Genomic DNA, 26,216 nt, shown 5'->3' with positions numbered 1-26,216 from the left:
GGAACCAGGCAGAGGGCCTTCTCGGTAGTGGCGCCTGCCCTGTGGAACGCCCTCCCTTCAGATGTGAAGGAAATAAGCAGCTATCTTATCTTTAAAAGACATCTGAAGGCAGCCCTGTTTAGGGAAGTTTTAAATATTTAATGCTGTACTGTTTTTAACATTCGATTGGAAGCTGCCCAAAGTGGCTGGGGAAACTCAGCCAGGTGGGCAGGGTATTAATAATAATAATAATAATAATAATAATAATTCTTGGTGCAGATCCCTCCGTCTTCAGGGCCCTGGAGGTTCCCAGGGATATTTCAAAGTCTTTGCTTAGCAGTTGTTGGGTTTTTCAAATGTCCTTTTGGCAGGCATTTTAACCCCAGCAAAATCCCTTGGACGGGGTGGTTCTTTGGGCCACTGCCCAGAGTTCCCCCCTCTCATTCCTGGGCTTCCTGGCTTGACCCTTCCATTCCCTGTCCAAGGCTTAAACAAGCGATTTGCAGAGGCCACATTTTCTCCGGAGTCTGGGAATAAACAACGGGTGGGAGGCCAGGATGGGGTGTGTGTGGATGACCTTTTGCATCTGTTTTTATCGCTTTGGGTTTCTGGTGCTATTCAGGGAAGTGGAGAGGAAGCAATATTCTGGGATGGAGGCAGCTCTTCCCTGAATGCTTTGAGGCAGAGAAACACGGATCACTTTCTGCCCCTGGGGGGGACGCTCTCTCCAGCACTGCGTTGCCTGAAGCTGTAGGGGTTGTGCCAGAAGGTCAGATTAGCCCACCAACCATTTTTCAATATATATTAAAAATATATATTTCAGCAGATAACATCATACAGAAAAATAATGACATATCCCACTCGACACCAAAAGCTGGTGCTTGGACAATCTGTACCAAATAACATCCCAGAAACATAATAAGCTATTATCCCAGACTTCTATCTATAGAGAAGGCAATGAACAGTTTCAATGAAGCAAAAAGTTTTATAATGTGAGCCTCCGTTTTAGCCATGCCCAGAGCCAAGCTGTGCCAATCACTTACAAAGGAGTCTTTGGGCTTCAAGCTTTGTGCCAATTTTATTTTATTCTTTAATTCTTCCGTAAGCGCTCTTTGACATAGTTTATTGTTCCAATGATCAGAGAAGCCCCTTTGAGGGTTCATCCAGACTTCTACCTCTCCATTGCTAGAAAGCACGGATGCAGGCAGTTTTCCTCCTGCCCTGTGCCTTCTAGCCACAGGTCTGAGCTGTTTTGCCCTTGTCCCCCACTTCCCCCCAGAAAGCCTGCTCTTCTGCCCATCTGGAGAAAACCCAGTTGCTGTTCGTTCCAATTCAGCGCCAGAACACAGATTTTCCTGGGGGAAAGCAGCAGCAGAGTGAATGAGCCCTAAGTTCTTCCAGTATCTTGTTATTATCCGCCTGGCTACAAGCAGAAAGAGAACTAGCCAGAGTTTTGAGCTGCAAGTTAATTTTGTCTCCCGTGAAAAGATTGAGGAGAGCCAGATCCAGACATTTTGTCCAGCAATTGCTTTTTTAATTGGACAGATTCTTCCTCGCAGAACCGAGCCACTTTCCCACATGGCCACCCCACAGCATTCTGCACCCCCTCCAGCCGTTTGGTGCGTAGGAGGAGCTATTATGGGCTACCCGTATAGGCGGGTGAGGTGCCATTTTCGCCCTATTTTAAGTGCCACCTCTTTTGCCGAGGCCGATTTAAAAGGAGGCATCATCCACGTTGAGGTCCACCCTTCTGCACTGATAGCAACCTGCCATTCAGCTTCCTTAAACCACCTGCCTTGTGTTGTCTGAAGCTGTTGTGCAGGGATCCTGTACCAGAAAGTCAAATTAGCCCTTTGGACATTTTAGTCCTGGACTCTCGAGGGATCTCAGCAGTGACCCAGAAAACGTGAACCATTCTGTAGTTGGTCTGAAGCCAGCAGCTTGGGGACCCTCTGTGCCTCCAGATGGAACTGAATCCCACTCCATTCAGCCCTGACCATTAGTCCTGCTGGCTGGGGCTGATGGGATGTGGGGTCCTAAAAGCACCTGGACGGGAGGAGCTTTCTGCATGCAAAGGAGATGCTCCACCCTTGAGCCACAGCCTCTGCCCCTTTGGCACAATCTGGCACACTAGTGGGGGAGAAAATAAACAGTGGTATTTTGTGCCAGTGATATTTGGAAATGCAGGGTTAAAGTGATAGAATTGATTCCTGGAGGAGGAGGAAAGGGACAGAGACCATAGAGAAGGAACTGGGTAGAACAATTGACACAGGTCACAGTTGGCCAGAAATGTTACTGAGCCGGCGCACAACGCATCAACTGCACCTGGGGAAATTGCACTGCTATTCCATTCTGTGTGCATTTAAGAAAAACTGGTTTTCTGAGCTCTGGTGGGAAAATGTAGGAGAGGGATGTTTTGATCATGATGAGTGAAGAAAAGTGTGGCTCTTCTGCAGTAAATGCCCCGTGTGACCGTAGGAATCTCAACATGCTGTCTCCCATCCAATTTGAAACTATACTGGACCCTACTTAGCTCCGCAAAGGTGCCAGCAGGTCTATTGCTGCCCCACTAGGAGAAAGCCAAAGAAGTGTTCCCTGCGGAAGCTGCCCAGGATGGTGGAGCACTTTGCGTGCCAGGCATGGGGGGGGGGGGCAGAAGTTTGCCTAGAATTCCTTGTCTCCCCACAGAGATGTCTTGCACTGAGTGGCACCTGGTGCCTGGTCCTGTGTGCTCACACAGGACCCAAGCCGGGCGTTGGCATGGGTGCCTTGGCTTGTCCGCAGGGTGGGGGTGGGGGTGGAGAGGACCCTGTGTTGCTTTCTGCCTGTTTCTTTCCCTCACACCCCCCTTTCTCTTTGCAGATCTTTGCTCTCTTTGCTTCTCTTCCGAGTCCTTTCCTGCTTCACTTCACCCCTCTGGGTCCTAGTCCCGCTCTGCCCTCTGGCCTCGCTTGCACCCGTCCGCCTGGTGTTCCTCGGAGAGTGGGTATGCCAGCTGTGCAAGAGGAGGGGCAGGGCTGGCCGGGTTGAGGAGATGGCTGGCAGTGCGGGCGCTGGACTCCCTCTCTTTGGAGATGGAGAGAGGCTTTGCAGCTGCTTCCCGGGAGGGTCTCCAGCCCAGCCCCCCGCCCTGCACACCTGCCCCTTGGACAGAGCGAATGTTGTGCTGCAGGTGGGGAGCTACCAAGGTGGGGGGGGGGCCAGGGTGCAGAAACCCCACCTTCTTTGAATGTTGCCATGCTGACCCCCCTGGGCTGCTGTTTGGGGTGAACCCGAAATGACTCTTACAGAGCCCCCTTCTGGCATGTGGCTAAGGTAAGGTTACTGGACGTCCCTGTTTCCCGGAGACAGTCCCCAGATTTACAAATCAGTCCCCTGGCAAAATCCTGTCATTCCGACTCATTTCAATGGATTCATTGAAAAAAATCTGGTAACCTGAGGCTAAGGATTCTGGGCCTCATCAATAGGAGTATAGCATCTAGATCAAGGGAAGTAATAGTGCCACTGTATTCTGCTCTGGTCAGACCTCACCTGGAGTACTGTGTCCAGTTCTGGGCACCACAGTTCAAGAAGGACACTGACAAACTGGAACGTGTCCAGAGGAGGGCAACCAAAATGGTCAAAGGCCTGGAAACGATGCCTTATGAGGAACGGCTAAGGGAGCTGGGCATGTTTAGCCTGGAGAAGAGGAGGTTAAGGGGTGATATGATAGCCATGTTCCAATATATCAAAGGATGTCACATAGAGGAGGGAGAAAGGTTGTTTTCTGCTGCTCCAGAGAAGCGGACACGGAGCAATGGATCCAAACTACAAGAAAGAAGATTCCACCTCAACATTAGGAAGAACTTCCTGACAGTAAGAGCTGTTCGACAGTGGAATTTGCTGCCAAGGAGTGTGGTGGAGTCTCCTTCTTTGGAGGTCTTTAAGCAGAGGCTTGACAACCATATGTCAGGAGTGCTCTGATGGTGTTTCCTGCTTGGCAGGGGGTTGGACTCGATGGCCCTTGTGGTCTCTTCCAACTCTATGATTCTAGGATTCTAGGACACACAGGCCCTTGACCCTCGGTGGAGCGTGGGGTGGCCTCACAGCCTTTGCTCTCCTGATGCTGATACTGTCAGCAGGCAGAGCTGCATCGAATCCTAGCTCTGTAGTGTTGGAAGAGACCCCCAAGGGTCATCTAGCCCAACCCTCTGCAGGAATCACAGGTTTTGACCTTTAAAGCCCTTTGTGGCTTAGGGCCCTCATATTTACAGGACCGCCTCTCCTGGCATGCCCCGCAGAGGACCTTAAGGTCCATGAATAACCATAGTTTAGAGGTCCTAAGGAAGTCAGACTATCCTCCGCCAGGGCCAGGGCCTTCTCAGTGATGGGTCCGACCTGGTGGAATGCTCTGTCCCATGAGACCAGGGCCCTGCAGGATTTAACCTCCTTCCGTCAGGCCTGTAAGACAGAACTATTCTGCCTGGCCTTTAATTTGAATTCAGCCGGATCTTTTATTTCCCTTCTCTTCCCTCCCCCTCCCCTTTTATGAAGATTACCTGCTCTGGGACCTGACAGCTAATTCTCCCCTGGCCTCCTCGCTGGCCCAAGTAGGACCAATTCAGCCAGCTAGCCCTGGGGATTATCTAATGCTTATTGGATGGATTTCCCCCAAATTGATTTCTGAACTTTGAATTTTATTGTTATTCATGTTTTTATACTGTATTTTATGCTGCTTCTATGTTGTATTACAATTAAGTGTTTTAATTTTGTTGTTAGCCGCCCTGAGCCTGGTTTTCTGAAGGGCGGGGTATAAATAAAATTTATTATTATTATTATTATTAATATTATTAATACTATTATTATTTGCTGTGAGAGGGCAAAGAGCACCTGAGCTCACCTGAGCGCCTTCTGGGCAGCTGCTGTTCCTAATGGGGAGAAGAGGAAATGCATCAGAGAGAGTGCTGGCGGTGGACCACCGAGGCCCGAGTTCAAATCTCTGCCTGGCTATGAAGCTCATTGCCAGGGCCTGACCCTCAGCCTTGCAGGGTGGCTGGGAGCGAAAAGGGGGAGGCCCTCCTGCCCCCTCCCTGCTGTGAGCTCCTCTCTGCTCCTGGGTTTGCCTCCATCCCAACAGAAAGGGCAGTCGATCTGATGTCCACCCAGATCTCCAGGCTCGGCCTGGGACTCTGGCCAGCGGCGGACGGTGACGACTCAAAGCTCCTGTTCTTTGCCTGCAGGCGAGATCAAGTGTGAAGCGCCAAACAACAAGCTGGACAAGTTTATGGGGACCCTCCTCTTCAAGGGGGAGAAGTATGCCCTGGACAACGAGAAGATGCTGCTGAGGGGCTGCACCATCCGCAACACGGACTGGTGCTTCGGACTGGTCATCTTTGCAGGTAAGAGCAGCTGGCCGAGAGAAGCAGGAGGAAGGGACCAAACGTCTCTGGTGTAACCATGTAAAAGCCCCTCTCACTGGGATTGGGGGTTTGTGTCCTCTAGCTCTCGAAAGGGGTCTTTTGCCCACAGCTGGGGGGGGGGCACAGAAAAGAGCCTGGCTTGTGTCCAGGGCCAGATTGAGGTTGGATGAGGCCCTCAGCTCCTGAAGGTGATGGGGCCCTTTCTATGTCCAGCTGTCCTTTGTCAACAACAAATTGTCTCTGATTTTATGTGTCAAATATATGCTATATGGTAATTTATGGACTTAGTAGGTCCATACACAACACAAAACACTGTTGCTGTAAGTAGGTTTTATTTTATTTGTTTTTTCTCTTATGTTTTGGAAATGTACGTCCAGTTTTTTCCCTTTAATTTTTTGGGGGGGCCCCAAGAGAGTGGGGCCCTAAGCTAGAGCTTGTTTACCTTATACCTGAAGGAGCATTTCCACCCCATCTTCCAGCCTGGACACTGAGGTCCAGCTCCGAGGGCCTTCTGGCGGTTCCCTCATTGCGAGAAGTGAGGTTGCAGGGAACCAGGCAGAGGGCCTTCTCAGTGGTGGCTCCCGCCCTGTGGAACACCCTCCCATCAGATGTCAAGGAAATAAACAACTATCTGACTTTTAGAAGACATCTGAAGGCAGCCCTGTTTAGGGAAGTTTTTAATGACTAATGTTTTAATGTATTTTTTATATTTGTTGGAAGCCACCCAGAGTGGGTGGGGAAACCCAGCCAGATGGGCGGGGTATAAATAAAAAAAGATAATCATTATAATAATTATAATAATTATAATAAAAAGATAATAATTATAATAAAGATGATGATGATGATGATGATGATTTCTTCTGGCACTGTTTATGGGGCTGCCAAGCGCCTCCCTTCCCTAGATTCCTGCATTGCAGGGGTTGGTCTAAATGAACCTCAGGGTCCCTTCCAACTCTGTGCTGCTATGATTCTGCAAAGCACCTGCATCTCCCACAGGGCCCAGGATGCCCAGACCCGATCCCACATGGTGGCTTTGTGCAGTGGGGTCCCTCTGCCCCTTCTGCATCCTGAAAGGGGGCCGACACTCGCAGGTGTGTCTGCTTCTCCTTTGGGCAAAATGCTGCCTGCCTTTGCCTTCCCTCAAATCCATCAATGGCTGCCATTTGTCAGGGTCTCCTGCCTCCCAGGAGGTGCTTTGACCTGGAAATTAAAATCCGACCGTGCAACAAAAAACCAGACTTTTGTTTCAACTGCCAGGGCCAGACACCAAGTTGATGCAGAACAGCGGAAGAACCACGTTCAAAAGGACCAGCATTGATCGTCTGATGAACTTCTTGGTGCTGGTGGTGAGTGCGAACGGCGGCTTCACTCCATCTCTCAGGGCATGAGAATAGCAGCAAAGGGGGGCATGCATGGACTTTATTCATAAGAGACTCAGAAATCAATTATTCCTTCCCTCCTTCTTTGCAAGGACCAGGCAGAAACTAAGGTTCCTCACATCAGTAGATGGTAGATTTAGGGAGTAGGGTAGGAAATTTACTGGCATTGGGGGGGGGGGTATTTCATGGATTAGCTATCTTTTTTTTGAAATCATTTTTATTTGATTTTACAAATACAAGGTTATAAAAATCCAGACATAAATCCATATACAGAGATTCCCCGAGTCTCACAACTTCCCCCCACCCCCTCCATGGGGTCCCATTTTAAACATTTACAACTGCATATTCTTCCATACTCTATCTTTTATCTCAATCCATAATGTCCATAGTATTCGTTAGACTACAAGTGAAATCAAAATCCTGTCAGTGTTCCCTTCCTTCTGCTTACAGAGGTCTCCTAAATAACTGATAATTTTTTCCCATTCTTTTATAAAGTTTTTGTCCACTTAATATCTGAGTTTTCCAATCAGTTTTGCCATCTCAGCATAGTCCGTCTGCTTGGTTTGCCATTCCTCTCTGCTAGGGACTTTATCTTCATCTGGGCAGCTGTTGTTCCATACACAAAAAGTCTTTTCTGCTCCTTTGGGATATTGGCACCTATGATTCCTAATAAAAATGCTTCTGGTTTTTTAACAAAAAACATTTTTTTCATTTCATTGTATATCATCTCCCAGAAAGCTTTTACCACCCTACAAGTCCACCACATGTGATAAAAGGTCCCTTCTTTTTCTATACATTTCCAGCAGGTATTTGTACTTGTCCTATACATTTTTGCTAGCTTAGTGGGAGTCAAATACCCCCAGTACTTCATTTTCATATGATTTTCTTTCAGTGTGCAACATGCTGTATCGTGGATTAACTATTTTAGCAGACTAATAGCTACCAGATGAAGTAGCTAAGAATCTGCAGGACCAGCAAAACCTCCTCTGGGGCTTGTTTTCCATCCTGTGCCCGGAAATGAGAATCGGTGCCTCCAAAGGGAGGGGAGGGCTCTTGAGGGCGCCTAGCCAAGAAGGCTCTGCTCTACCTCCACAACTGAAACCACGGCAGACTCCCTTGCTCTCTCCTTCCTTGGAGGCTTCTAAGCCGAGGTTGGAGGGCCATCTGTCAGGGATGCTTTAGCTGAGATTCCTGTCTTGTGGGGGTTGGACTGGATGACCCCCCTGGGGTCCCTTGCAACTCTAGAATTCTATGAGTCTATGATTCTATGACTAGATGGGCCAGTGCCTAATGTAGAAAGCTATTCTTTCCTTTTTTTAACACAAACATACATATTCATACAACAGAACATAAAAATAGTAAAGAACAGAAAAAAGAAAAGAGAGGGCAGGAAATGAAATGAAAAAAGCAAAACAAGCAATATCAGTACAAAAACTTATGTAGAACATATAATAAACAATGTATATTTCAGTTCTTCTTTCCTTCCAGTTGACTTTCTTCATCCTCAAAACAGTTCTATTTTCATTCCATCTTATTTCATTCCATCTTATTTCGCTTTTACTCCTTTTTCTTTCCATTTTTAGCTTTTACACCATAGTTTAATTGTAGAAATTAAACTTGCTTTGTACATCCATTTGTGATTAAATATGTCACAACCTCCGATCTTCCCATTGCATTCCCGGATTAAGTTCCTTAAATACGCACTTAAACTTCTCTTTCTCCATATTATTTGACTTACTATAAATTTTATTTTATAGAATTATCCTATTTACGCACCAAAGCTCAATCAAAACCTGCCAACGGATTGATCTTTTGACAATGTTCTTTTACATAAACTCTGCATCTATACAGTGGGACATAGATGTTCTTCTGCTTTCTGCCCTCCCCTTTCCTTGCAGATCTTTGTTCTTCTGGCTGCCATGTGCTCAGTGCTGGCCATTGGCAACAGCATCTGGGAGTACAAGAGAGGCTCTGCCTTCCAGGTTTACCTGCCCTGGCCGCACGACGTCCACTCAGCCTTCTATTCCGCCTTCCTCATGTTCTGGTCCTACGTCATCATCCTTAACACGGTGGTGCCCATCTCCCTCTACGTCAGGTAAGTGGGGGGGGGAGGCACGTGCCCTACGCCAGCTCCCAAATGGCCCATTTTGCACCGGTGTGTGTGTGTGTCTTTGTCACGGTCCGGTCTATGGGCGATCAAAGTCCCAGCTGAGGACGTCGGGACCGGGGGCAAGATGGCGGGGTGGGAGCAGGAACGAGAGTTCAGAAGCCAGGGGTCTGAAGGTCAGGAAGCAGGGAATCACGAAGTCAAGGGTCCGAGGGTTGAGAAGTAAGGAGTCAAGGAGCCGAGGTCCGAGGATCAGGAAGCAAGAAGCCAAACGCAGCAAGGCAGCGAACGCGTTGCTGTGGCCAAGAGCTGAAGGGAAATGCTGACCTTATATCCCTTCCTAGCTCTTGCCACCAGGTGCAGCGAGTTACCAAGCGGCCTCACCTGTGCAGCCGCGCCTTGCCTCCCCAGTACAAACTTAGGAAGGCCCCAGTCCTGCGAAGCCCTACTGGTCACAGGGCCTGGCTCCTGCATGCACTCCTGACAGTCTTCCCTATTATCCTTCAGTCGTTTGGCATTCCAACCCCAAACGTGGAGGGCTCACGAGTCACAAGCCGTCGTGTCCTCATGCACCTCTACCCTCACAGGGTCTGGCCTGGCAGGGGCAGGTGTGGCAATGGGGACTCCATGTGCAGCCATGCTCAGGAACACTGGGAAAAGTATGCAAAACGAGATTGTCAAGATCGTAATGTCATTACTGTGGTACCTCTGGTTACAAACTGAATCTGTTCCGGAGGTCCGTTCATATCTGGAAACCGTTCTTATCCTGAGGCGTGCTTTCGCGAATGGCGCCTCCCGCTGCATGCACACCTCTGGTGCGCGATTTCCGCTCGCATCCTGGGGCAAAGTTCGCAACCAGGAGACCTACTTCCAGGTTAGCGGAGCTTGTAACGTGAAGCGTACGTAACCAGAAGTGTTCGTAACCAGAGGTACCACAATAAACCATGTACTGCAGTCATACAATCCATCAATGCTGTGAATGCACTTGGGATTGTATCTGAAGTTACTTCTACCCAGACTAGAGCCGTTGTGATGACTCGCTCGGCTCCATTAATCTCAATAGGTCTACTCTGAGTAGGTGGAACATTGGCTACAACCCACTGTGTACAGTTCTGGTCGCCTCGCCTGAAAAAGGATATTAAAAAGTTCAGAAAATGGCAACCCAAAGATCAAGAGGTTGTCGCGACTCCTCTATGGGGAAGCCAGCGGTGAAGCAAGCTGATCAGGTGCCTGGGGTGGCATGCGTACCCTGTGCCCAGGGGTGGGGCCAGCCGGGGCAGGACGCTCTGTGGGGCCTCCAAGGAGTCTGCCTCCTCCCACTCGGCCACCCTACAGCTGGGGGAGAGACGTGTGGCTCGGGTGCACTGCAGGCCCCACGGTGAGTGCTGCCCAGCATTTTGTCACCCCCCTCAGTGGTGACACCCGGGGCGGACTGCCCCCACCTCCCCCCCTTCCTCTGCCGTTGGAGGAAGTTGCTGCATTTGGGATTTTGTAGTTTAAGGAAGAGGCCAGTCCAAGTGTGAGCCAAAAGGAGTGGGAGATGTCCCAGCATGCACTGCTCCTCCAGCCCTACTTTCGCTTTCTGGGCACCAATAAAGGCACCAAGAGGGCCAGCCCCTCCTTCTGGCGTGTTTCCTCCTCTTGCCCAACCAGGGCGGGCAGTGTGCTCTGGCAGCCCATCCCTTGCGGGGGGGGGGAAGGAGGAACCACCCCATTGGCAAGGCTGGTGAGCTTTTTGAAGGAGCTCTGTGACTCTCTCCTTTGATTCCGCAATGATGGCACTGTGCCCAGGCTCTGACTCAGCCGCTTCCTTCTTCACAGCGGACGTGGCATCGCGCTTACAGTGGTACCTTGGTTCTCAGAGTTAATCCGTCCCGGAAGTCCGTTCCAAAACCAAAGCATTCCAAAACCAAGGTGCGATTTCCCATAGAAAGTAATGCAAAATGGATGAATCCATTCCAGACCTTTAAAAACAACCCCTAAAACTAACCCACACAGGATTACAATTTGTTTCAACCCGCTTGTGGAGACTCTCAGAGGTCACAAAGAGAAAGGAAAAATATATGAAAATAACAAGAAGAGATGTGGAAAATAACAAGAAAGGATTGGATAGAATTGTGAACACTATTTGGACAGATTTGTGGACATTAAAGCAGCAGCAACAACAAGATGATTGGATCCCTTTCGGAACTTGAAATATGGGTACCCCCAACAAGAAATTTAAAATTCGGCTTTGTAATTTGGAATTTATGTGATTTGATTTGATTTGATTTGATTTGATTGGTCTGTTAATAAAAATTATTTTAAAAAACCAACAAACCCTAAAACAGCAATTTAACATGAATTTTACTATCTAACGAGACCATTGATCCATAAAATTAAAGCAATAAACCATGTACTGCAGTCATACAATCCATCAATCAGTAACTGAACTGGGTTCCACACAGTCACAGAAACAAAACAAAAAAGCCGCAGAAACAAAAATGCAAAATAAATAGCAAAAAGAGACAGACCTCAGCGTAACACTCAAAACGGAGCACGTTCGGCTTCTGAATAAGGTTCGCAAACTGGAACACTTACTTCCGGGTTTGCAGGGTTTGGGTTCCAGGTTGTTTGAGTACCAAGGCATTTGAGAACCAAGGGACCACTGTACTTCATGGGCTCCAGGGAGGATGCTTGTGACTTCTGTGTCAGGGAAGGTCGGGGGGGGGGTGAGGGAGATGGAGCCGAGGTCCCTGGCCAGCCACCTAGGAATGCCTTTTCCTTGAGGGAGCAGCCGGTTCTGGCTTCCCAGCATGTGCTTGGGCTGCAGTTTATGGACTACATTTCTGTCCCACCTTCCTTCCTCCAAGTTGCTCAAGGGCATGTGCAGAGTTCTCTCTCCTCTCTTTGGTCCTCGCATTAACCCTGTGAGGTAGGCTGAGAGACAACGACTGGCCGAAGGTTGTCCAGGGAGCCGCATGCCCAAGTGGTGCCTGGAAAGCTGGCCTCCCAAATCCTAGCATGGCGTTCTAACCACTACGCCACGCTGCCTCTGCACACAGGTCACCCGCCGATTCCCCCCCCCCCCCGGAAGCAGCTTCTGCGATGGCCTCTTGCAGCTTGCAAAGGGACCCCAAGCGCCAGGAAGCTTTTCCTGCCCAGGGCTCCAGCCCATTCCTTGGTCTCCCCTCCTTCCTCTCGTTCAGCGTAGAGATCATCCGTTTGGGCAACAGCTTCTACATTGAGTGGGACCGCAAGATGTACTACCCCCTTAATGACACCCCTGCCCAGGCCCGGACCACCACCCTCAACGAGGAGCTGGGGCAGATCAAGTACATCTTCTCCGACAAGACGGGGACCCTCACCCAGAACATCATGGTCTTCAACAAGTGCTGCATCAACGGAAAGATCTATGGTAGGGGCTGCTCTCCTGGGGCTGCTGCATCCCTTTATCTTTTTGGAATAATTTTTATTTGATCTTACAAGTGTAAGATTATAACAATATAAAATACATATCCATATTTAGGGAGTTCTCCCAATCTCTGCACCTTCCCCTCCATGGCTCCAGTTGTCAACTTTTTCGATTGCGTATTGTTCCAGAATCCATATTTTATGTCACTCCATTTTGTCCATAGTATCTGTGTTACTGCAATCCTGCTAATGTTTTCACCTGCTTGCAGCTGTCTCCCAGATATATTGTAAATTTCCCCCCATCCTTTATTAGAACTTTGGTCTTCTTGATTCCTGAGCTTGCTGGGCAGTTTTGCCATTTCGGCAAAGTCTAATAGCTTAGTTTGCCATTCTTCTCTGCTAGGGACTATGTCTTCTTTCCATCTCTGGGCTAATAACATCCCTGCGGCTGTCGTTGCATACATTAAAAGTCTTTTCTGCTCCTTTGGAATATGGACCCTTTGCCAGCATGCTGTCCTCCCCCCCCACCCCGAGATTTTGTTCATCCATTAGTCCCAGTCAGCATGGGTGGCTTAGGGGAAGGAAAGATGGTTCGGATTCTTCAGCTGGTGTAGAATTCAGTGGCCAGGTTGCTCACTGGAGCAAAATAGTTTGAGCATATTATACTAATCCATGTCCAACTGTGCTGGCTACCGATTAGTTTCTGGGCCCAGTTCAAAGTGCTGGTTTTGACCTATAAAGCCTTAAGCAGCTCAGGACTGCAATACCTCAAGGACCGCCTCTTCCCATATGAACCTACCTGGACCCTGAGATCATCTTCTGTGTGCCTCCTTCGTGTGCCTCCTCCTTGAGAAGTCCAGAGGGTGGTAACACGAGAACGGGGCCTTCTCTGCAGTGGCTCCCCATCTGTGGAATGCTCTCCCTAGGGAAGTTCGACTGGCGCCTTCATTATACACCTTTAGGCGCCAGACAAAAATGTTCCTTTTTAACCAGGCCTTTGTTGATCTGTTTGACATCCTATACCCTTTTAAATGGGTACACGGGTGGCGCTGTGGGTTAAACCACAAAGCCTAGGACTTGCCGATCGGGAGGTCAGCGGTTCGAATCCCTGCAACGGGGTGAGCTCCCGTGGCTCGGTCCCTGCTCCTGCCAACCTAGCAGTTCAAAAGCACGTCAAAGTGCAAGTAGATAAATAGGTACCGCTCCAGCGGGAAGGTAAACGGCGTTTCTGTGCGCTGCTCTGGTTCGCCAGAAGCGGCTTAGCCCTGCTGGCCACATGACCCGGAAGCTGTATGCCGGCTCCCTCGGCCAGTAAAGTGAGATGAGTGCCACAACCCCAGAGTCGGCCACAACTGGACCTAATGGTCAGGGGTCCCTTTACCTTTTTCACCCTTTTAAAATGTGGCTCTTTTCGGTGTGGGTGTGTGTTATTGGGTTGTTGTTTTTATTCTGATTATTTATGTTGTGATCTTTTCTGTGAACTGCCCTGAGACCTCCGGGTATAGGGCGGTATATAAATTCAATAAATAAATAAATAAATTCAATAAATAAATAAAGTGCCAATACAGGAACCATTCAGACCTTCTGGAGCCCCACACCTGCACCTGTTTTTCAATGCCGGCCTGGTGTCTCGCCTGCTTCCCGATGGACAGTTGTAGATCCTTGGCCAGGGTCCCAAAGGTGCCCGGGTGCCCCTGTCGTCCCGCTGGCACAAACTGGCCCAGGCCCGGAATTCACAGCCAGGTGTGCGTTTGTTGTCATCTCAGCTGGGCTCTGTGCTTCTCGCCCACAGGGGATGTCTTTGACTTGGACGGACAACGGGTGGAGATTACGGAGGTAAGGGGCTGCGAGGGGTCACAGGGTGGCAGGCAGGGCCACTGGGCATTGTTGTGGTTCCAGCCCTGCCCGGCACTTGCCAGGACGTGTCCCAGTGTGGCGGCTGAAGTGGACAAAAGGAATTTCGACTCCCCCCCCCCTTGTGCCTTGAGCTTCCCTCCTGGAAATTTCCTTCTTCCTCTCCTCTCTCGGGGGAAGTGCTGGACCTTCTGGGGCAAGGCTGCCATTGCCCTGGAGTTTGGCAGGCTGGTCCCCAGAGCAGCCAGCTGCCTGGGAAGGACGAGGAGCCTCTGCGTGGTCTTTCGTAGTCTTTCTCCAGCCAGAAGGAAGGAAGGCAGATGAGCCCAGAGAAGTTCTCATGGTGGCAACCTTTCTCTCGCCCCCCCTCTTTCAGAGTACCCCAAAAGTTGACTTCTCCTACAACCCCCTCGCTGACCCCAAATTCTCCTTCTACGACCAAAGCCTGGTGGAGGAAGTGAAGGCGGGAGATGTCATCACCCACAAGTTTTTCCGCCTCCTTTCTCTCTGCCACACGGTGATGCCAGAAGAGAAGAAGCCAGGTGAGGGGGAGGGGTGGAGCTGTGCCTCCTGCCTTGCAGGGGGTTGGACTAGATGACCCTCAGGGTCCCATTCTGCAATTCTGTGGGGAGACAGCACCTCTGGCTCAGAGCAGCGGTGTAGCCTGTGGGGAGAGGAGGGGACCTCGCCTGGGGGTGCTGTGCTGGGGGGCTCTTGCGGGTTGGACTCTGAAGGTCTCATGAGAACATAAAAAGAGCCCTTATGGGTCAGAAGCTGCGCCCTGTTCTCACAGGGGCCAAGCAGAAACCCGCAAGCAGGATCCGAGCCCAAGAGCAGCGATTCAGAAGAAGGAGGCAGAAAACATGGTAGCCACCCGTTGTCTTCTCCTCCAACATGAATTTGTCTAACCCTCTTCTAAAGCCATCCAAATTGGTGGCCATCCCTGCCTGCAGTAGGAGGGAGTTCCACGGGTTAGCTATGAGCTCACTCACACTTCTGCTCGTCCTGCACCTTCTAAGCATGGGTTTTGCCTTTGCCCTGGAGAACCTGCTCTTTAGTGCTAAATTGGAACAAATGGCAGCCTGCTGATGGCTGTTTGTTCCGATTCAGCACCAAAGATGAGGCTTCCCCCGAGGAAAGCAGGGAGGCAAACGGAGGTGTGGATCAGCCCTGGGTGCTGCATGAAGAAGATCTTCCTTTTATCTGTCCTGAGTCTTCCCAACATTCAGCATCGCTGGCTGCCCATGAGTTCCAGTGTTATGAGCAGTGCCAGATTGACGTATAAGCCAAACAAGCTGTAGCTTAGGGCCCCACTCTCTTGGGGGCCCAAAAAATGTAAAGGAAAAAAACTGGATGTACATTTCCAAAATATAAGGGGGGGAAACCAAATAAAATAAAACCTACATAGAGCAACCATGTTTTGTGTTGTGTAGGCTCCTATGATGTAAGTCATGGGCCCCGCCTGCTAGCCTGCTCCCTAAAATATCACTGGTTTGCTCCTTTCTATATATAGGGTGCCGACATTCTGCATGGACTGGTTGCAGGGCTGTGCAAAGGGCTGAATTATGAATCTTTGTAAACTGTGTTTCTAAAGGAACTTTTGTTATTGCCAAATGCCAATGTGTTTGCATTATTAGGTTTTTTATGAATAAAAATCATTTTAAGTTAGAGCTTAATAATGATTTCACTATTAATATACTTCTTCTTAATTGTATTTCAGTTCAACAATTACTTTGATAAAATACATATTTTGTTATGTGCAAATGACTTGAGATACCTATTAGGTTCATAATTTACCATATAGCATATATTCAACACAAAAAAACAGTGACAATTTGTTGCTGACAAAGGACAGCTGGACATATAAAGGGCCCCATTCCCTTCAGGAGCTGAGGGCCTCATCCAACCTCAATCCGGCCCTGGTTATGAAAGAGGCAGAAAACCTCTCCCTGCTCCCCTTTGTCCAGGCCAGGCATCATTTTAGGAAGTTTAAGGGAGTCTCTTCTTGGCCGCCTGTTCCCTCAAGACTCCCGAATCGGTTGCTGCACTTGGGACTTTTCCGCCTCCCCCTTGCAAGTGACGCTGCCTCTCCCCCCCCTTGCCCTCCCTGGCAGGTGAGCTGGTCTACCAGGCGCAGTCTCCGGACGAGGGGGCCCTGGTGACGGCCGCCCGGAACTTTGGCTTCGTCTTCCGCGCCCGGACCCCAGAGACCATCACCGTGGTGGAAATGGGGAAGACGATCGTCTACAAGCTGCTTGCCATCCTGGATTTCAACAATGTGCGCAAGCGGATGTCTGTCATTGGTGTGTGCCCCCTTCCTCCCCTCCCCCAAACCCCGGGCCTCGCCTGTGATTGGTTCTCAGGGAAATACTCTGCACATGCCCGGGTCTCCTCTTTGTGTCCTGGTGGAGTGGCTCTTGCTGAGTTGTTTCCACCAGCGTCAACCAGCTGGGAGTTTGAATTGGTGCAAAGCGATTTCCACTACCTGCTCGCTATAGAAAAGGAACTTCTAGGGGGCTGGACTCTTGCAAGAGCTCCAGTTCTGACACCCTTTGAGGGACTGCGTGAGAAAACCCCAGAAGAGAGGGAAATGCCATGCCCTACAGTTAGGAAGCTTCTGCCCATTGGCACATCTCACTCAGTGTGGTCTGCAGTGACAACGGGCAGCAGTCGTCCAGGACCTCAGGCAGGGCTCCTCCCCTTCTGCATGCCAAGCAGATGTTCTGCTGTTGAGCCGCTCTGGCCCTTCCATCCAGGAAGACTAGATCTTTGAAGGAAGGGGGATGAAATATACTCAGAGTCGAGACTGGATTTCATGCTCTTTATTCATCTCACAGTGGTGAGGAGGAATGGAAGTTCCCCCAGAATGTCTGCTTTATGTACATTATTTACACAATGGGCCCCACGTGATTGGCTAATTCCGGGATTCTCCTGTAGGCCAATCAGGTTACGGATTCACTTCCACCTGGAGCTGGTTTGGGTGGCTCCTGTGGACCAATCAGACTGCTGCATTCTGAATCCTATTGTTCTAGGACCAATCAGACTGCTGCATTTTGGATCCTATTCAACTCAATACATGTTGTTGTTGTTTAGTCGTGTCCGACTCTTTATGACCCCCTGGACCAGAGCACGCCAGGCACTCCTGTCTTCCACTGTCTCCCGCAGTTTGGTCAGACTCATGTTTGTAGCTTCAAGAACACTGTCCAACCAGTTGACAAAGACAACTCAACACATAATAGGGGACAAACCCTCCCCCCAGCCATCTCTGACTCTTCCCGCGTGTCGTGTGTCTGTCCAGGGTGGGGAGCGATTCTGGGCACCCTCTCATTTTCTGCCCTTCTTCCCTTCTTCCCAGTGCGTCGCCCCGATGGCAAGGTGACCCTGTACTGCAAGGGGGCGGACACGATCCTGTACGAACTCCTGCACCCTTCCTGTGTACCTCTTAAGGAGGAGACTACCGAGTACTTGGAAGTAAGCTGGCAGCAGAGTTTGCATGGAGAGCCTCCCCAGAGCGATGCCCTTGCGGCTTCATCTCCACCCCAGCCCACCCCCTGGGGGCTTGGTGAGACCCACAAAGAGGGTGCTTTAAGAAGGGGAGTCTCTGTGGAGCTCCTTTCCCCTGACCCCTCCTGTGCTCAGTTGCGTCCCTGAAGGACCAGGTGCACAGCCTGGGAGTCATTTTGAACTCACAGCTGTCCATGGAGGCCAATTCTGTGTCCAGGGTGGCTGTCTGCCAGCTCCATCTGGTATGCAGGATGTGACCCTCCCTGCCCGCAGACTGTCTCGCCAGAGTGGTGCATGCTCTGGTTATCTCCCACTTGGACTACTGCCATGCGCTCTACGTGGGGCTACCTTTGAAGGTGACCTAGAAACTACAACTAATCCAGAATGTGGCAGCTAGACTGGTGACTGGGAGCGGCCGCCAAGACCACATAACACTGGTCCTGAGAGATCTGCATTGGCTCCCAGTACGTTTCCAAGCACAAGTCAAAGTGTTGGTGCTGACCTTGAAACGGCCTCTGTCCAGTATACCTGAATGAGCATCTCCACCCCCATCGTTCACCCAGACACTGAGGTCCAGCTCTGAGGGCCTTCTGGTGGTTCCCTCATTGCGAGAAGCAAAGCTACAGGGAACCAGGCAGAGGGCCTTCTCAGTGGTGGTGCCTGCCCTGTGGAACGCCCTCCCACCAGATGTCAAAGAGAAAAATAACTACCAAACTTTTAGAAGACATCTGAAGGCAGCCCTGTTTAGGGAAACTTTTAATGTTTGATAGGTTGTTGTATTTTAGTGTTCTGTTGGAAGCCGCCCAGAGTGGCTGGGGAAACCCAGCCAGATAGGCGGGTATAAATAATAAACTATTATTATTATTATTATAGGAGTTTGCAGGGGAAGGTCTCCGGACGCTGGTCGTGGCCTACAAGGACCTGGAGAGGAAGTCCTTTGCCGACTGGCAGAAGCGTCACCATGAAGCCAGCACAGCCCTGCAGGACCGAGAGGAGAAGCTGTCTGAGCTGTACGAAGAAATCGAGAAAGACCTGATAGTAGGTGGGGGTGCCCAGGAGGGAAGCCAGGCGCTCAAGGCTCAGACACCGAACAGGAGCAAATAGGGATTGGTCAGCCAGGGTGAGGGTTAGCTGAGATTGCTGCCTTGCAGGGGGTTGGACTAGATGACCCCTGAGGTCCCTTCCAGCGCTACAATTCTGTGATTCTATCAGCCTTGCAACTTAAGCGGCTTGGAATGCCCTGGTTACTTGTTTATTTTAATTTGTCCGAGTATTTCTAAACAGTCAACCCATTCAAAAAAAGAATCTTTCTTTTTTTTTTAAATAATTTTTTATTAAGGTTTTAAACAAAGAAAAAAGAAAAGCAACACACACACACAAAAAAAACAATACAAGATTTAACAGTAAAAACACAAAACATAACAATTAAAAACAAACTCTCTTTTCCATTCCCAATTTTAAATTACTTATTTTCTGGACTTCCCCATACCTCCCTCTTTTGTATTCCAATCTGCATTATTTGTCCAGCAGTTTCTTTTCCACTTTTTTAAACCCAATCTTTAATTTAATAAAATATTAATATATATAACTTCAACTTTTTTAAACATAATCCTTGTTCTTAATGTCATATACCTTTAAATTTTTCCCTTTTGTTATCAAATTTCCATTTCTTTAAACATCTTTTATCTTGATCTTTAATCATAATCTATCCTTAACTTTAACCTGTACAGCTGGAAACCGCTTATTTTCAATCCAACATCACTCTAACATTCCTTAATTTTGCAGTGTTTCTGAAGATAGTCTTTGAATTTCTTCCAGTCTTCCTCCATCCATTCAAAAAAAAAATAAAAAAAAATCATGGCAATGAAGCATAACATAACAAGCAGGCTTGCTTTCTCCTGCTCCAGAGGGAAGGACCCAAAGCAGTGGGTTCGAGTTACAGGAAAGCAGAGCCCCCTGCCTTTGGTGCCTTCCTGGCTTTGCCTTTCAGAGGCTGCCTGATTCTTGCTGCCCCAGTGGAGAGACGTCCTCCTTCCCCCTTTCAGTGTGCGCCTCTCTTTTCCTTTTCTGATTTTCCACTCATTAAAAAGCTCTTTGTTGAGCCCTGGGGCTGGACTCGCAATGATGCGTGGCTCCTTCCTGCTCCTGCGTTTTAAGAGTCTGTGTGCGAGCGCATTTTGCAAGCCCCTTCCTGAGCCGCCTTCATCTGGGACGCTTCCCTGGAGCCCCACAGGCCGGCGGAATGGGGCCAGCCAGGGCTCCGCTGAGCCAGATTGTCTTCTGGGAGGTCATAAGAACATAAACGGAGCCCCCTGGATCAGGCCAATGGCTCATCCAGTTCGGCATCCTCTTCTCATCGTGGCTGAGCAGTTGCCTGTGGAAACCTACTGTTATAAGAAGAAACTGCTCCTTTATCCCTTATGGGGTAGCCAAGAGCCCGTATAGAGTCCTAAAATAGGGTCCCTATTGGTAGAAGAAAAATAGCAGATGCAAACCAGAGAATATTGAGAAGCAAAGCAGCTCGTAAGCCTGATCCTTATTAAACTGTTGCAACGGGGTGCTCTCCCCACTCCCACGCAGTTCTTATATAGACTTTTGAAATTGCCTCCCCTGTAGCTCAAGACCACCCCTCAAAACATCATTCATACATCACAGAAGGAGGCTGTCCCCAGCAGAAATTTGAGAGTGTTGCTTCTCTCCTGTCTGCCAGGATACCTGATAAGGCCTTATCAATTGCCTTTTCTGGTAGCCTGGCCATTCCTTGGAGATGGTAAATACTATCCATACACAAATATGCCCTTAAGACAGGATCTGTAAGCGAAAACACAACGGGAAGGCTTTCCCCATTTTCCTCCCTTACTGCAGAGAAATAGTTGAGGTCGCTGGGAGAGTCAAAATGCTTCAGGATTGTTCTTCTTTACTGTTTCAGACACGTGGTTTATATACTTATGTATGTGTTTGCCTTGTACATTTATGAACATTTATTTTATATATATATAGGACCTTAGAATTCCTATAACACTACAAACTGGATCTGAGCCACAGTTTAACCCTGCACTGCGTGATGAAGGATTTTTCTTCCATCCATCCTGAATCTTTCAACCTAGGGGCTCACCTGTCCTTCCATGTCCCATGCTTAGAAGGCAGGAGTCTGAGTGGTTTTTTGTTTGCCTCGCCACTTTCCCCAGAAAACCCGCTCTCTAGTGTTGAATCAGAACAAACATCAATCCACAGAAAACGCAGCAGTCATTTGCTCCAATTCAACTCGCTATAGGGCGGGTTTTCCTGGAGGGAAGCAGCAGGATAAGTGAAAGTCTGGGTGGGCCCCGAACTTCACTGGGTGTCCGTTGGTCACCCCTTTCAGAGCACCCCTTTGTGACCCCCCCTCTTTCTGCAGTTACTTGGTGCCACGGCCATCGAGGACAAGCTGCAAGACGGTGTCCCACAGACAATTGAGACCTTGGGGAAAGCGCAGATTAAAATCTGGGTGCTCACTGGAGACAAGCAAGGTACTGCCAGAGGGGGAGATGATACACTGCTTTCAGCCCCCCCAAAGAACAGCTGGCAATTGATTCTGCCCCCTTCTGAGGTGCATCCCAGAATCCTTTGTAACATCACAGGGCGGAAAGAGCACCGCAGCGCCTTCTCAATTCATGGGGGTGACTTTGGGCCTCCTCTGCTCCCTGCGCAGTGGGGCAGAACTCCCTTGATCTGCCCCCGGGTGAGAAACACCTGGTGGGTGAATCTCAAAATGGGTGAGGCTGGCCTCCTTGCTCCCACCAGCCGTAAGTCATCCTGGAGTTGTCTCAGCAAATGGGAGGAGCTGGGAAAGAGAGGTGGGCTTGGAGGGGCCAAATCCGAGGAATGCGCCAAGGAAACCGCGCTGAGAAAATCAGGATCATAAGAGGTCTGAGAGAAGCAGAGTAACGAGAGAGGAGAGCAAAGACAACAGGAGCAAAAGAGAAAGAGACAAAGAAAAGTTAAAGCCCTTTAAAGCGAGCGCAGGGGGGGATAGACGTGGTTTGAAGCACAGGCAAGAAAAATGAGATGAACCGCAAAGAATCCATTTGAAGCATTGCCAACACACATTTAACGCCCATCAGCTCCCCCAGAGAATCCTGGGAAATGTAGTTCTCCCCTCCCAGAGCCACAGTTCACAGCACCCTTGCAAACTACAGGTCCCAGGCTTCTTTGAGGAAAGCTGTGAACTTCAAATGTGTGTTTGAAGCATCTCCGGTGTTTGGGTGGGTTTTCCAAAAGAAGTCCAGCAAGGCCGTCTCCAAGCTGAGGTGAGAAGTAGAGTGAGCAAGAAGCTTCAGGAATCCCTGGGCCAATGTGGGGGTGCAGGAGGGGCTCTTGCCTTCCGCCTGGCCGTCCGCGATGGAGGGGGCCCTCAGGTCAGCTGACCCAGCCTGAAGGGGCCATCTCAGGCAGCGGCGCTGCCACGAAAGGGGAGAATGAGAGAGGGAGAGTCCGTCCCCCAAGGGCCAGGGATGGATCCCTCCTGGCCCTAACGCTGGTCACATGCCGGAGGGCATCTCCTCCTTCCTTGGAGCTGCTGAAGCAGAAGTTGAGTGGGGCCCCGCCAGAGATTCCTGCCTTGCGGGGGCCTGGACTAGAGGACCTCCTTCCCACTCTGCCATTCTGTGATCCTTCTCCAGAGACGGCCGTGAACATCGGCTACTCCTGCAACATGCTCTACGACGACATGAAGGACATCTTCTTCATCCAGGGGGACACCTTTGAGGAAGTGCGTCATGAACTCAGGTAAAGGGCTTCTCCGCCCTGTGGGAATGTTCAGGGAGGCAGGAGAGGATATATTCTTTATTAATATCCTTCCTAACTTGCGCTAGCAAGTTCCTTTACTTGGCAGAGTTTCACATTCCCCTTTTAAACGCACAGTGGGTAGCTGGTTGCAGCTTGTTTAAGCCTCTTAATATTAGATTCCTGGTAAGTCCCCTTATATCCCTCTTAAAAGAATAAGCACGCCACCATCTTGTGTAAAATATATATAAGAAGTTTACTCACATTCAGTTCACAGTTGGATCCCTGCAGGCAGACTTAGTTACAAAGTATATACATGTGGATCTATCCCGTATGGGGATAGCTAGCTAAAAAGCTGCTCCAACAACGGAGGGAGTCAAAGAGAGAGAGAGCTGCGTGCCTTGTCCGTTTGTTACCTGGACAGGTACGGTCACGCCCACCTCTAGTCACATGCAAAGGAAGTATGTCCCATTAGGGAGGAAAAAGGAAGTTTTCTGCTGACAGGACCAAACATCCCCCTGCATGTCCACTCTAAGAAAACAAGGAATGTTGTACTTGACTGCTACTTATGTATCACATCTCACATGCCCTCCAGATCCAAGGCTGCGCCAAGGCTGCTGGGGGCTACTAGGCAAGAGGGCCCCTCTCTCCCCCCAGCATGCCCTGACTGCCAGCTGCTGGCAGCCGCAGGTGGGCAGAGTGCTGCTAAGCTCAGGCCCTGCTGGGGGGCTACTCCCAGGGAGGAGCAGAGATGGTCTGCTTGTCTACTAGTTAGGGGGTGGGAGTCTGGCTTTGCTTCTTGTTTGCATATTGCTAACGTTTTTGTTATTATTCCCTTATTTCATTTATTAAATTTATTGCTGTTTTGGGGAAACTCCCCTCTGGCTTCCGCAGTGCTTGTTATTGTGGGTCTCCTCTTAGGAAAGCGAGGAAGACGATGACGCAGGAGGCCGTCATGGATGACGATGAGATGGACCTCCAAGTCAAGAAGTCTGGCAACTGCAAGGTCTTGCCAGAGGAACAGCCCAACGGGGAATATGGCCTGGTCATTAATGGGCACAGCCTGGTAAGGAGGTGGCAAGGCGCTGTTGCAGGAATCTATGTAAGGGTTGAAAGGAGGGTTGGCCCCTCCAGCGGACATCGTACACCCCCCCCCACTACCAAAATCAACACAATCACTTCTGCAAATGGCCCCACAAATCACAGTTTTTCCTGTACATTACCAAATGCAGCAATTCACTGATAAATGTATCTATGTACTGGCTCACTGGGGAAACTTCAGAAATTCATATAAAATCACTCCAGTATCCGATTCACGCCATTCCAACGTTGTTCTGTTCAGGAAGGAAATGGCTACCAAGGGGGTAGCTTGGGACATGAGGGAGGGCAGCCACCCCTCTGCCTGAGTGATAATCTCTGGCATCCTGACACCTGGGTCAGCGGCGGAGGAAGCTGCTCGGGCGCCTGGGGTGGCATACCCAGGGGCAGGGCGCACTGCGGGGCCTCTAGAGTCGGCCTGCCTCCTCCTACTCAGTCACCCTACAGCTGGCAGGGAGCGAGTGGGCGGACCATTGGGGCAGCACAGAGCCTGCGGGTGCCCAAGCCACTGCGTCTCTCCCAGGAAAGATGCGTGATTCGGGCACGCTGCAGGCCCTGTGGTGAGTGCCACCTGGAATTTTATCACCCCCCTCAGTGTGACACCCGGGGCAGACCGCACCCCCCCTCCTTCCTCTGCCCCTGACCTGGGTGCCAGACAGGTAGCCATTCCAGAAACAATTACAAACCGAGGTGACGACAAAAGGGTGTGATGAACTTGGCTGGGAAACAGAGAAATGTAAATATCTCTTTTGTATCACTTGATGGGTGTATGGTGGGGTCAAGCCCTGATGCTCAGGTTACTGCATCCATACCCTCGCAGTGTGTGATGTACTGAAGTTTACTCACATCAGTTCACAGTGGGATCCCTGAAGGCAGACTTAGTTACAGATACAGTGGTACCTCAGGTTAAGAACTTAATTTGTTCTGGAGGTCTGTTCTTAACCTGAAACTGTTCTTAACCTGAAGCAGCACTTTAGCTAATGGGGCCTCCTGCTGCTGCCACACAATTTCTGTTCTCATCCTGAAGCAAAGTTCTTAACCCGAGGTACTATTTCTGGGTTAGCGGAGTCTGTAACCTGAAGCGTCTGTAACCCAAGGTACCACTGTATATACATGTGGGTCTATCCCATATGGGGATAATCCCAGTGTCCTCTGTCGGCTAAAAGACAAAAGGGCATTTCTAGCTAAAAAGCTGCTCCAGTGATGGAGGAAGTCAAAGAGGGAGAGTGCTGCGTGCCTTGTCCTTTTGTTACCTGGACAGGTAAGGTCATGCCCACCTCTAGTCACATGCAAAGGAAGTATGGCCCAGCCAGGAGGAAACAGGAAGTTTTTGACTGGCTGGACCAAATATTCCCCTGCATGTCTACTCTAGGAAAACGAGGAATGTTGTACTTGACTGCTACTTATGTATCACATCCCACATTGTTCCTGTCCCCCCACCCTCCCTGTGTGTGTCTTCCCTCGCAGGCCTATGCCCAGGAAGGGGAGCTGGAGCTGGAGCTGGTGCGCACGGCCTGCCTCTGCAAGGTGGTGATCTGCTGCCGGGTGACGCCTCTGCAGAAGGCGCAGGTGGTGGAGCTGGTGAAGAAGTACAAGAACGCCGTCACGCTGGCCATCGGGGACGGGGCCAACGACGTCAGCATGATCAAGGGTGAGGGCCCTGCAAGCCCATCAGAAGGCTGGGGGGGGTACCTTTGTGAGGGGGGGGCACCTGGGCCACTGAAGGCAGGATCCAGCCTCAGGAGTCCCAGGGAGAAGCAGCTTCAGGACTTCATCGACTCATTGCGCTGCAGAAATCTCCACAGCAGCCCGTCAGCCTTCGGGTGCATCCAATGCTCTCATTAGTTAAATGTGCGTAATTGGCTGTCAAGCGAGATGCTGCAGTTCCTGAGCAGTGGGGGAAATAATGGGATGGATTAAAAGGACGTCACATGCAAAACAAGGGTGGAGTGGGAAGGACACCCAGCCCCCCCCCCAGCCCCAAGAGAGGGGTGCCCCACAGCAACTTCCTGGGACGATGAGCCCCACCTGGGACTGTCGCTAGAAGCGGAATCTGCTGGGGGGGTGGGCTCTATTTGAAGAGGAAGGGGGGGCCAGTGGGGTTGGGGCTGTGCTCTCTCTCTGGCCCTGATCCTGGAGATTTAAAAGAGGATTAGAGTTATCCATGGAGGAGAGGACTATCGATGGCTCCTAGACAGGAGGGCGATTCTCTGCCTTCCTGGTTGGAGGCCGCAATGTGCCTGGAAACCCCAGGAGTTGGGGTGCTCTTGGGTCCGGATCCTGCTTGCGGGTTTCCCATTTGAGGAATCTGTTTGGCCACTCTGAGAACAGGAGGCCGGACCAGATGGGCCCCCACGGGCCTGATCAGGAGGCTCTTCTCCGGTTCTGCAGAGGTGGAGAAGGAGGCGGAGAGCCCTCCTTCGATGGGAAGAGAATCTCTACTTACTCTCTCAATCCGTGTTTAATACGATAATGTCTTATTCTCTTGCTAATTATGCTCTTTCAAATGTGTGTTCTCGACCTTCCTTTGTAAGGCTTTGTTTTGAAATCTTTACGACACAATTTCAGTTTCCTGTTAACGACGTCGCTTTGAATGTATAGGGTGCAGCTGATTTTCTTCTGTAATGTTTTGTTTTGAAATGTACTGTTTGATGTTTGAATGTAGGTCGTAAAGCGCCTTGAGGTTTTTTTCTTAAAAATTTAAAGAGGTGTAGAAACGAAACGAATCAAGAGTCGACC

At 50.0% G+C, this 26,216-nt stretch overlaps 1 protein-coding gene across 1 annotated transcript in view; it reads left to right on the top strand.

The window, feature by feature from the left end:
• The window catches only part of LOC308458625 (phospholipid-transporting ATPase ID-like), a 75,883-nt gene that overhangs the window by 37,126 nt on the left and 12,541 nt on the right, over nucleotides 1-26,216 (top strand). Inside the window, exons 10-22 of the mRNA XM_080973440.1 lie at nucleotides 5,199-5,357; nucleotides 6,636-6,724; nucleotides 8,656-8,852; nucleotides 12,053-12,261; nucleotides 14,050-14,093; nucleotides 14,488-14,653; nucleotides 16,226-16,414; nucleotides 17,467-17,582; nucleotides 18,489-18,653; nucleotides 21,013-21,124; nucleotides 22,277-22,382; nucleotides 23,301-23,445; nucleotides 24,945-25,128. Coding sequence (XP_080829566.1) covers nucleotides 5,199-5,357; nucleotides 6,636-6,724; nucleotides 8,656-8,852; nucleotides 12,053-12,261; nucleotides 14,050-14,093; nucleotides 14,488-14,653; nucleotides 16,226-16,414; nucleotides 17,467-17,582; nucleotides 18,489-18,653; nucleotides 21,013-21,124; nucleotides 22,277-22,382; nucleotides 23,301-23,445; nucleotides 24,945-25,128 — 1,881 coding nt within the window. The remainder of the gene's footprint in view (nucleotides 1-5,198; nucleotides 5,358-6,635; nucleotides 6,725-8,655; nucleotides 8,853-12,052; nucleotides 12,262-14,049; nucleotides 14,094-14,487; nucleotides 14,654-16,225; nucleotides 16,415-17,466; nucleotides 17,583-18,488; nucleotides 18,654-21,012; nucleotides 21,125-22,276; nucleotides 22,383-23,300; nucleotides 23,446-24,944; nucleotides 25,129-26,216) is intronic.

The sequence above is a fragment of the Podarcis pityusensis genome, assembly GCF_964106645.2.
Source record: "Podarcis pityusensis genome assembly, chromosome: 11".
In the NCBI taxonomy this organism is placed as follows: Eukaryota; Metazoa; Chordata; class Lepidosauria; order Squamata; family Lacertidae; genus Podarcis; species Podarcis pityusensis.
This window is presented reverse-complemented; position numbering and strand designations above follow the sequence as displayed.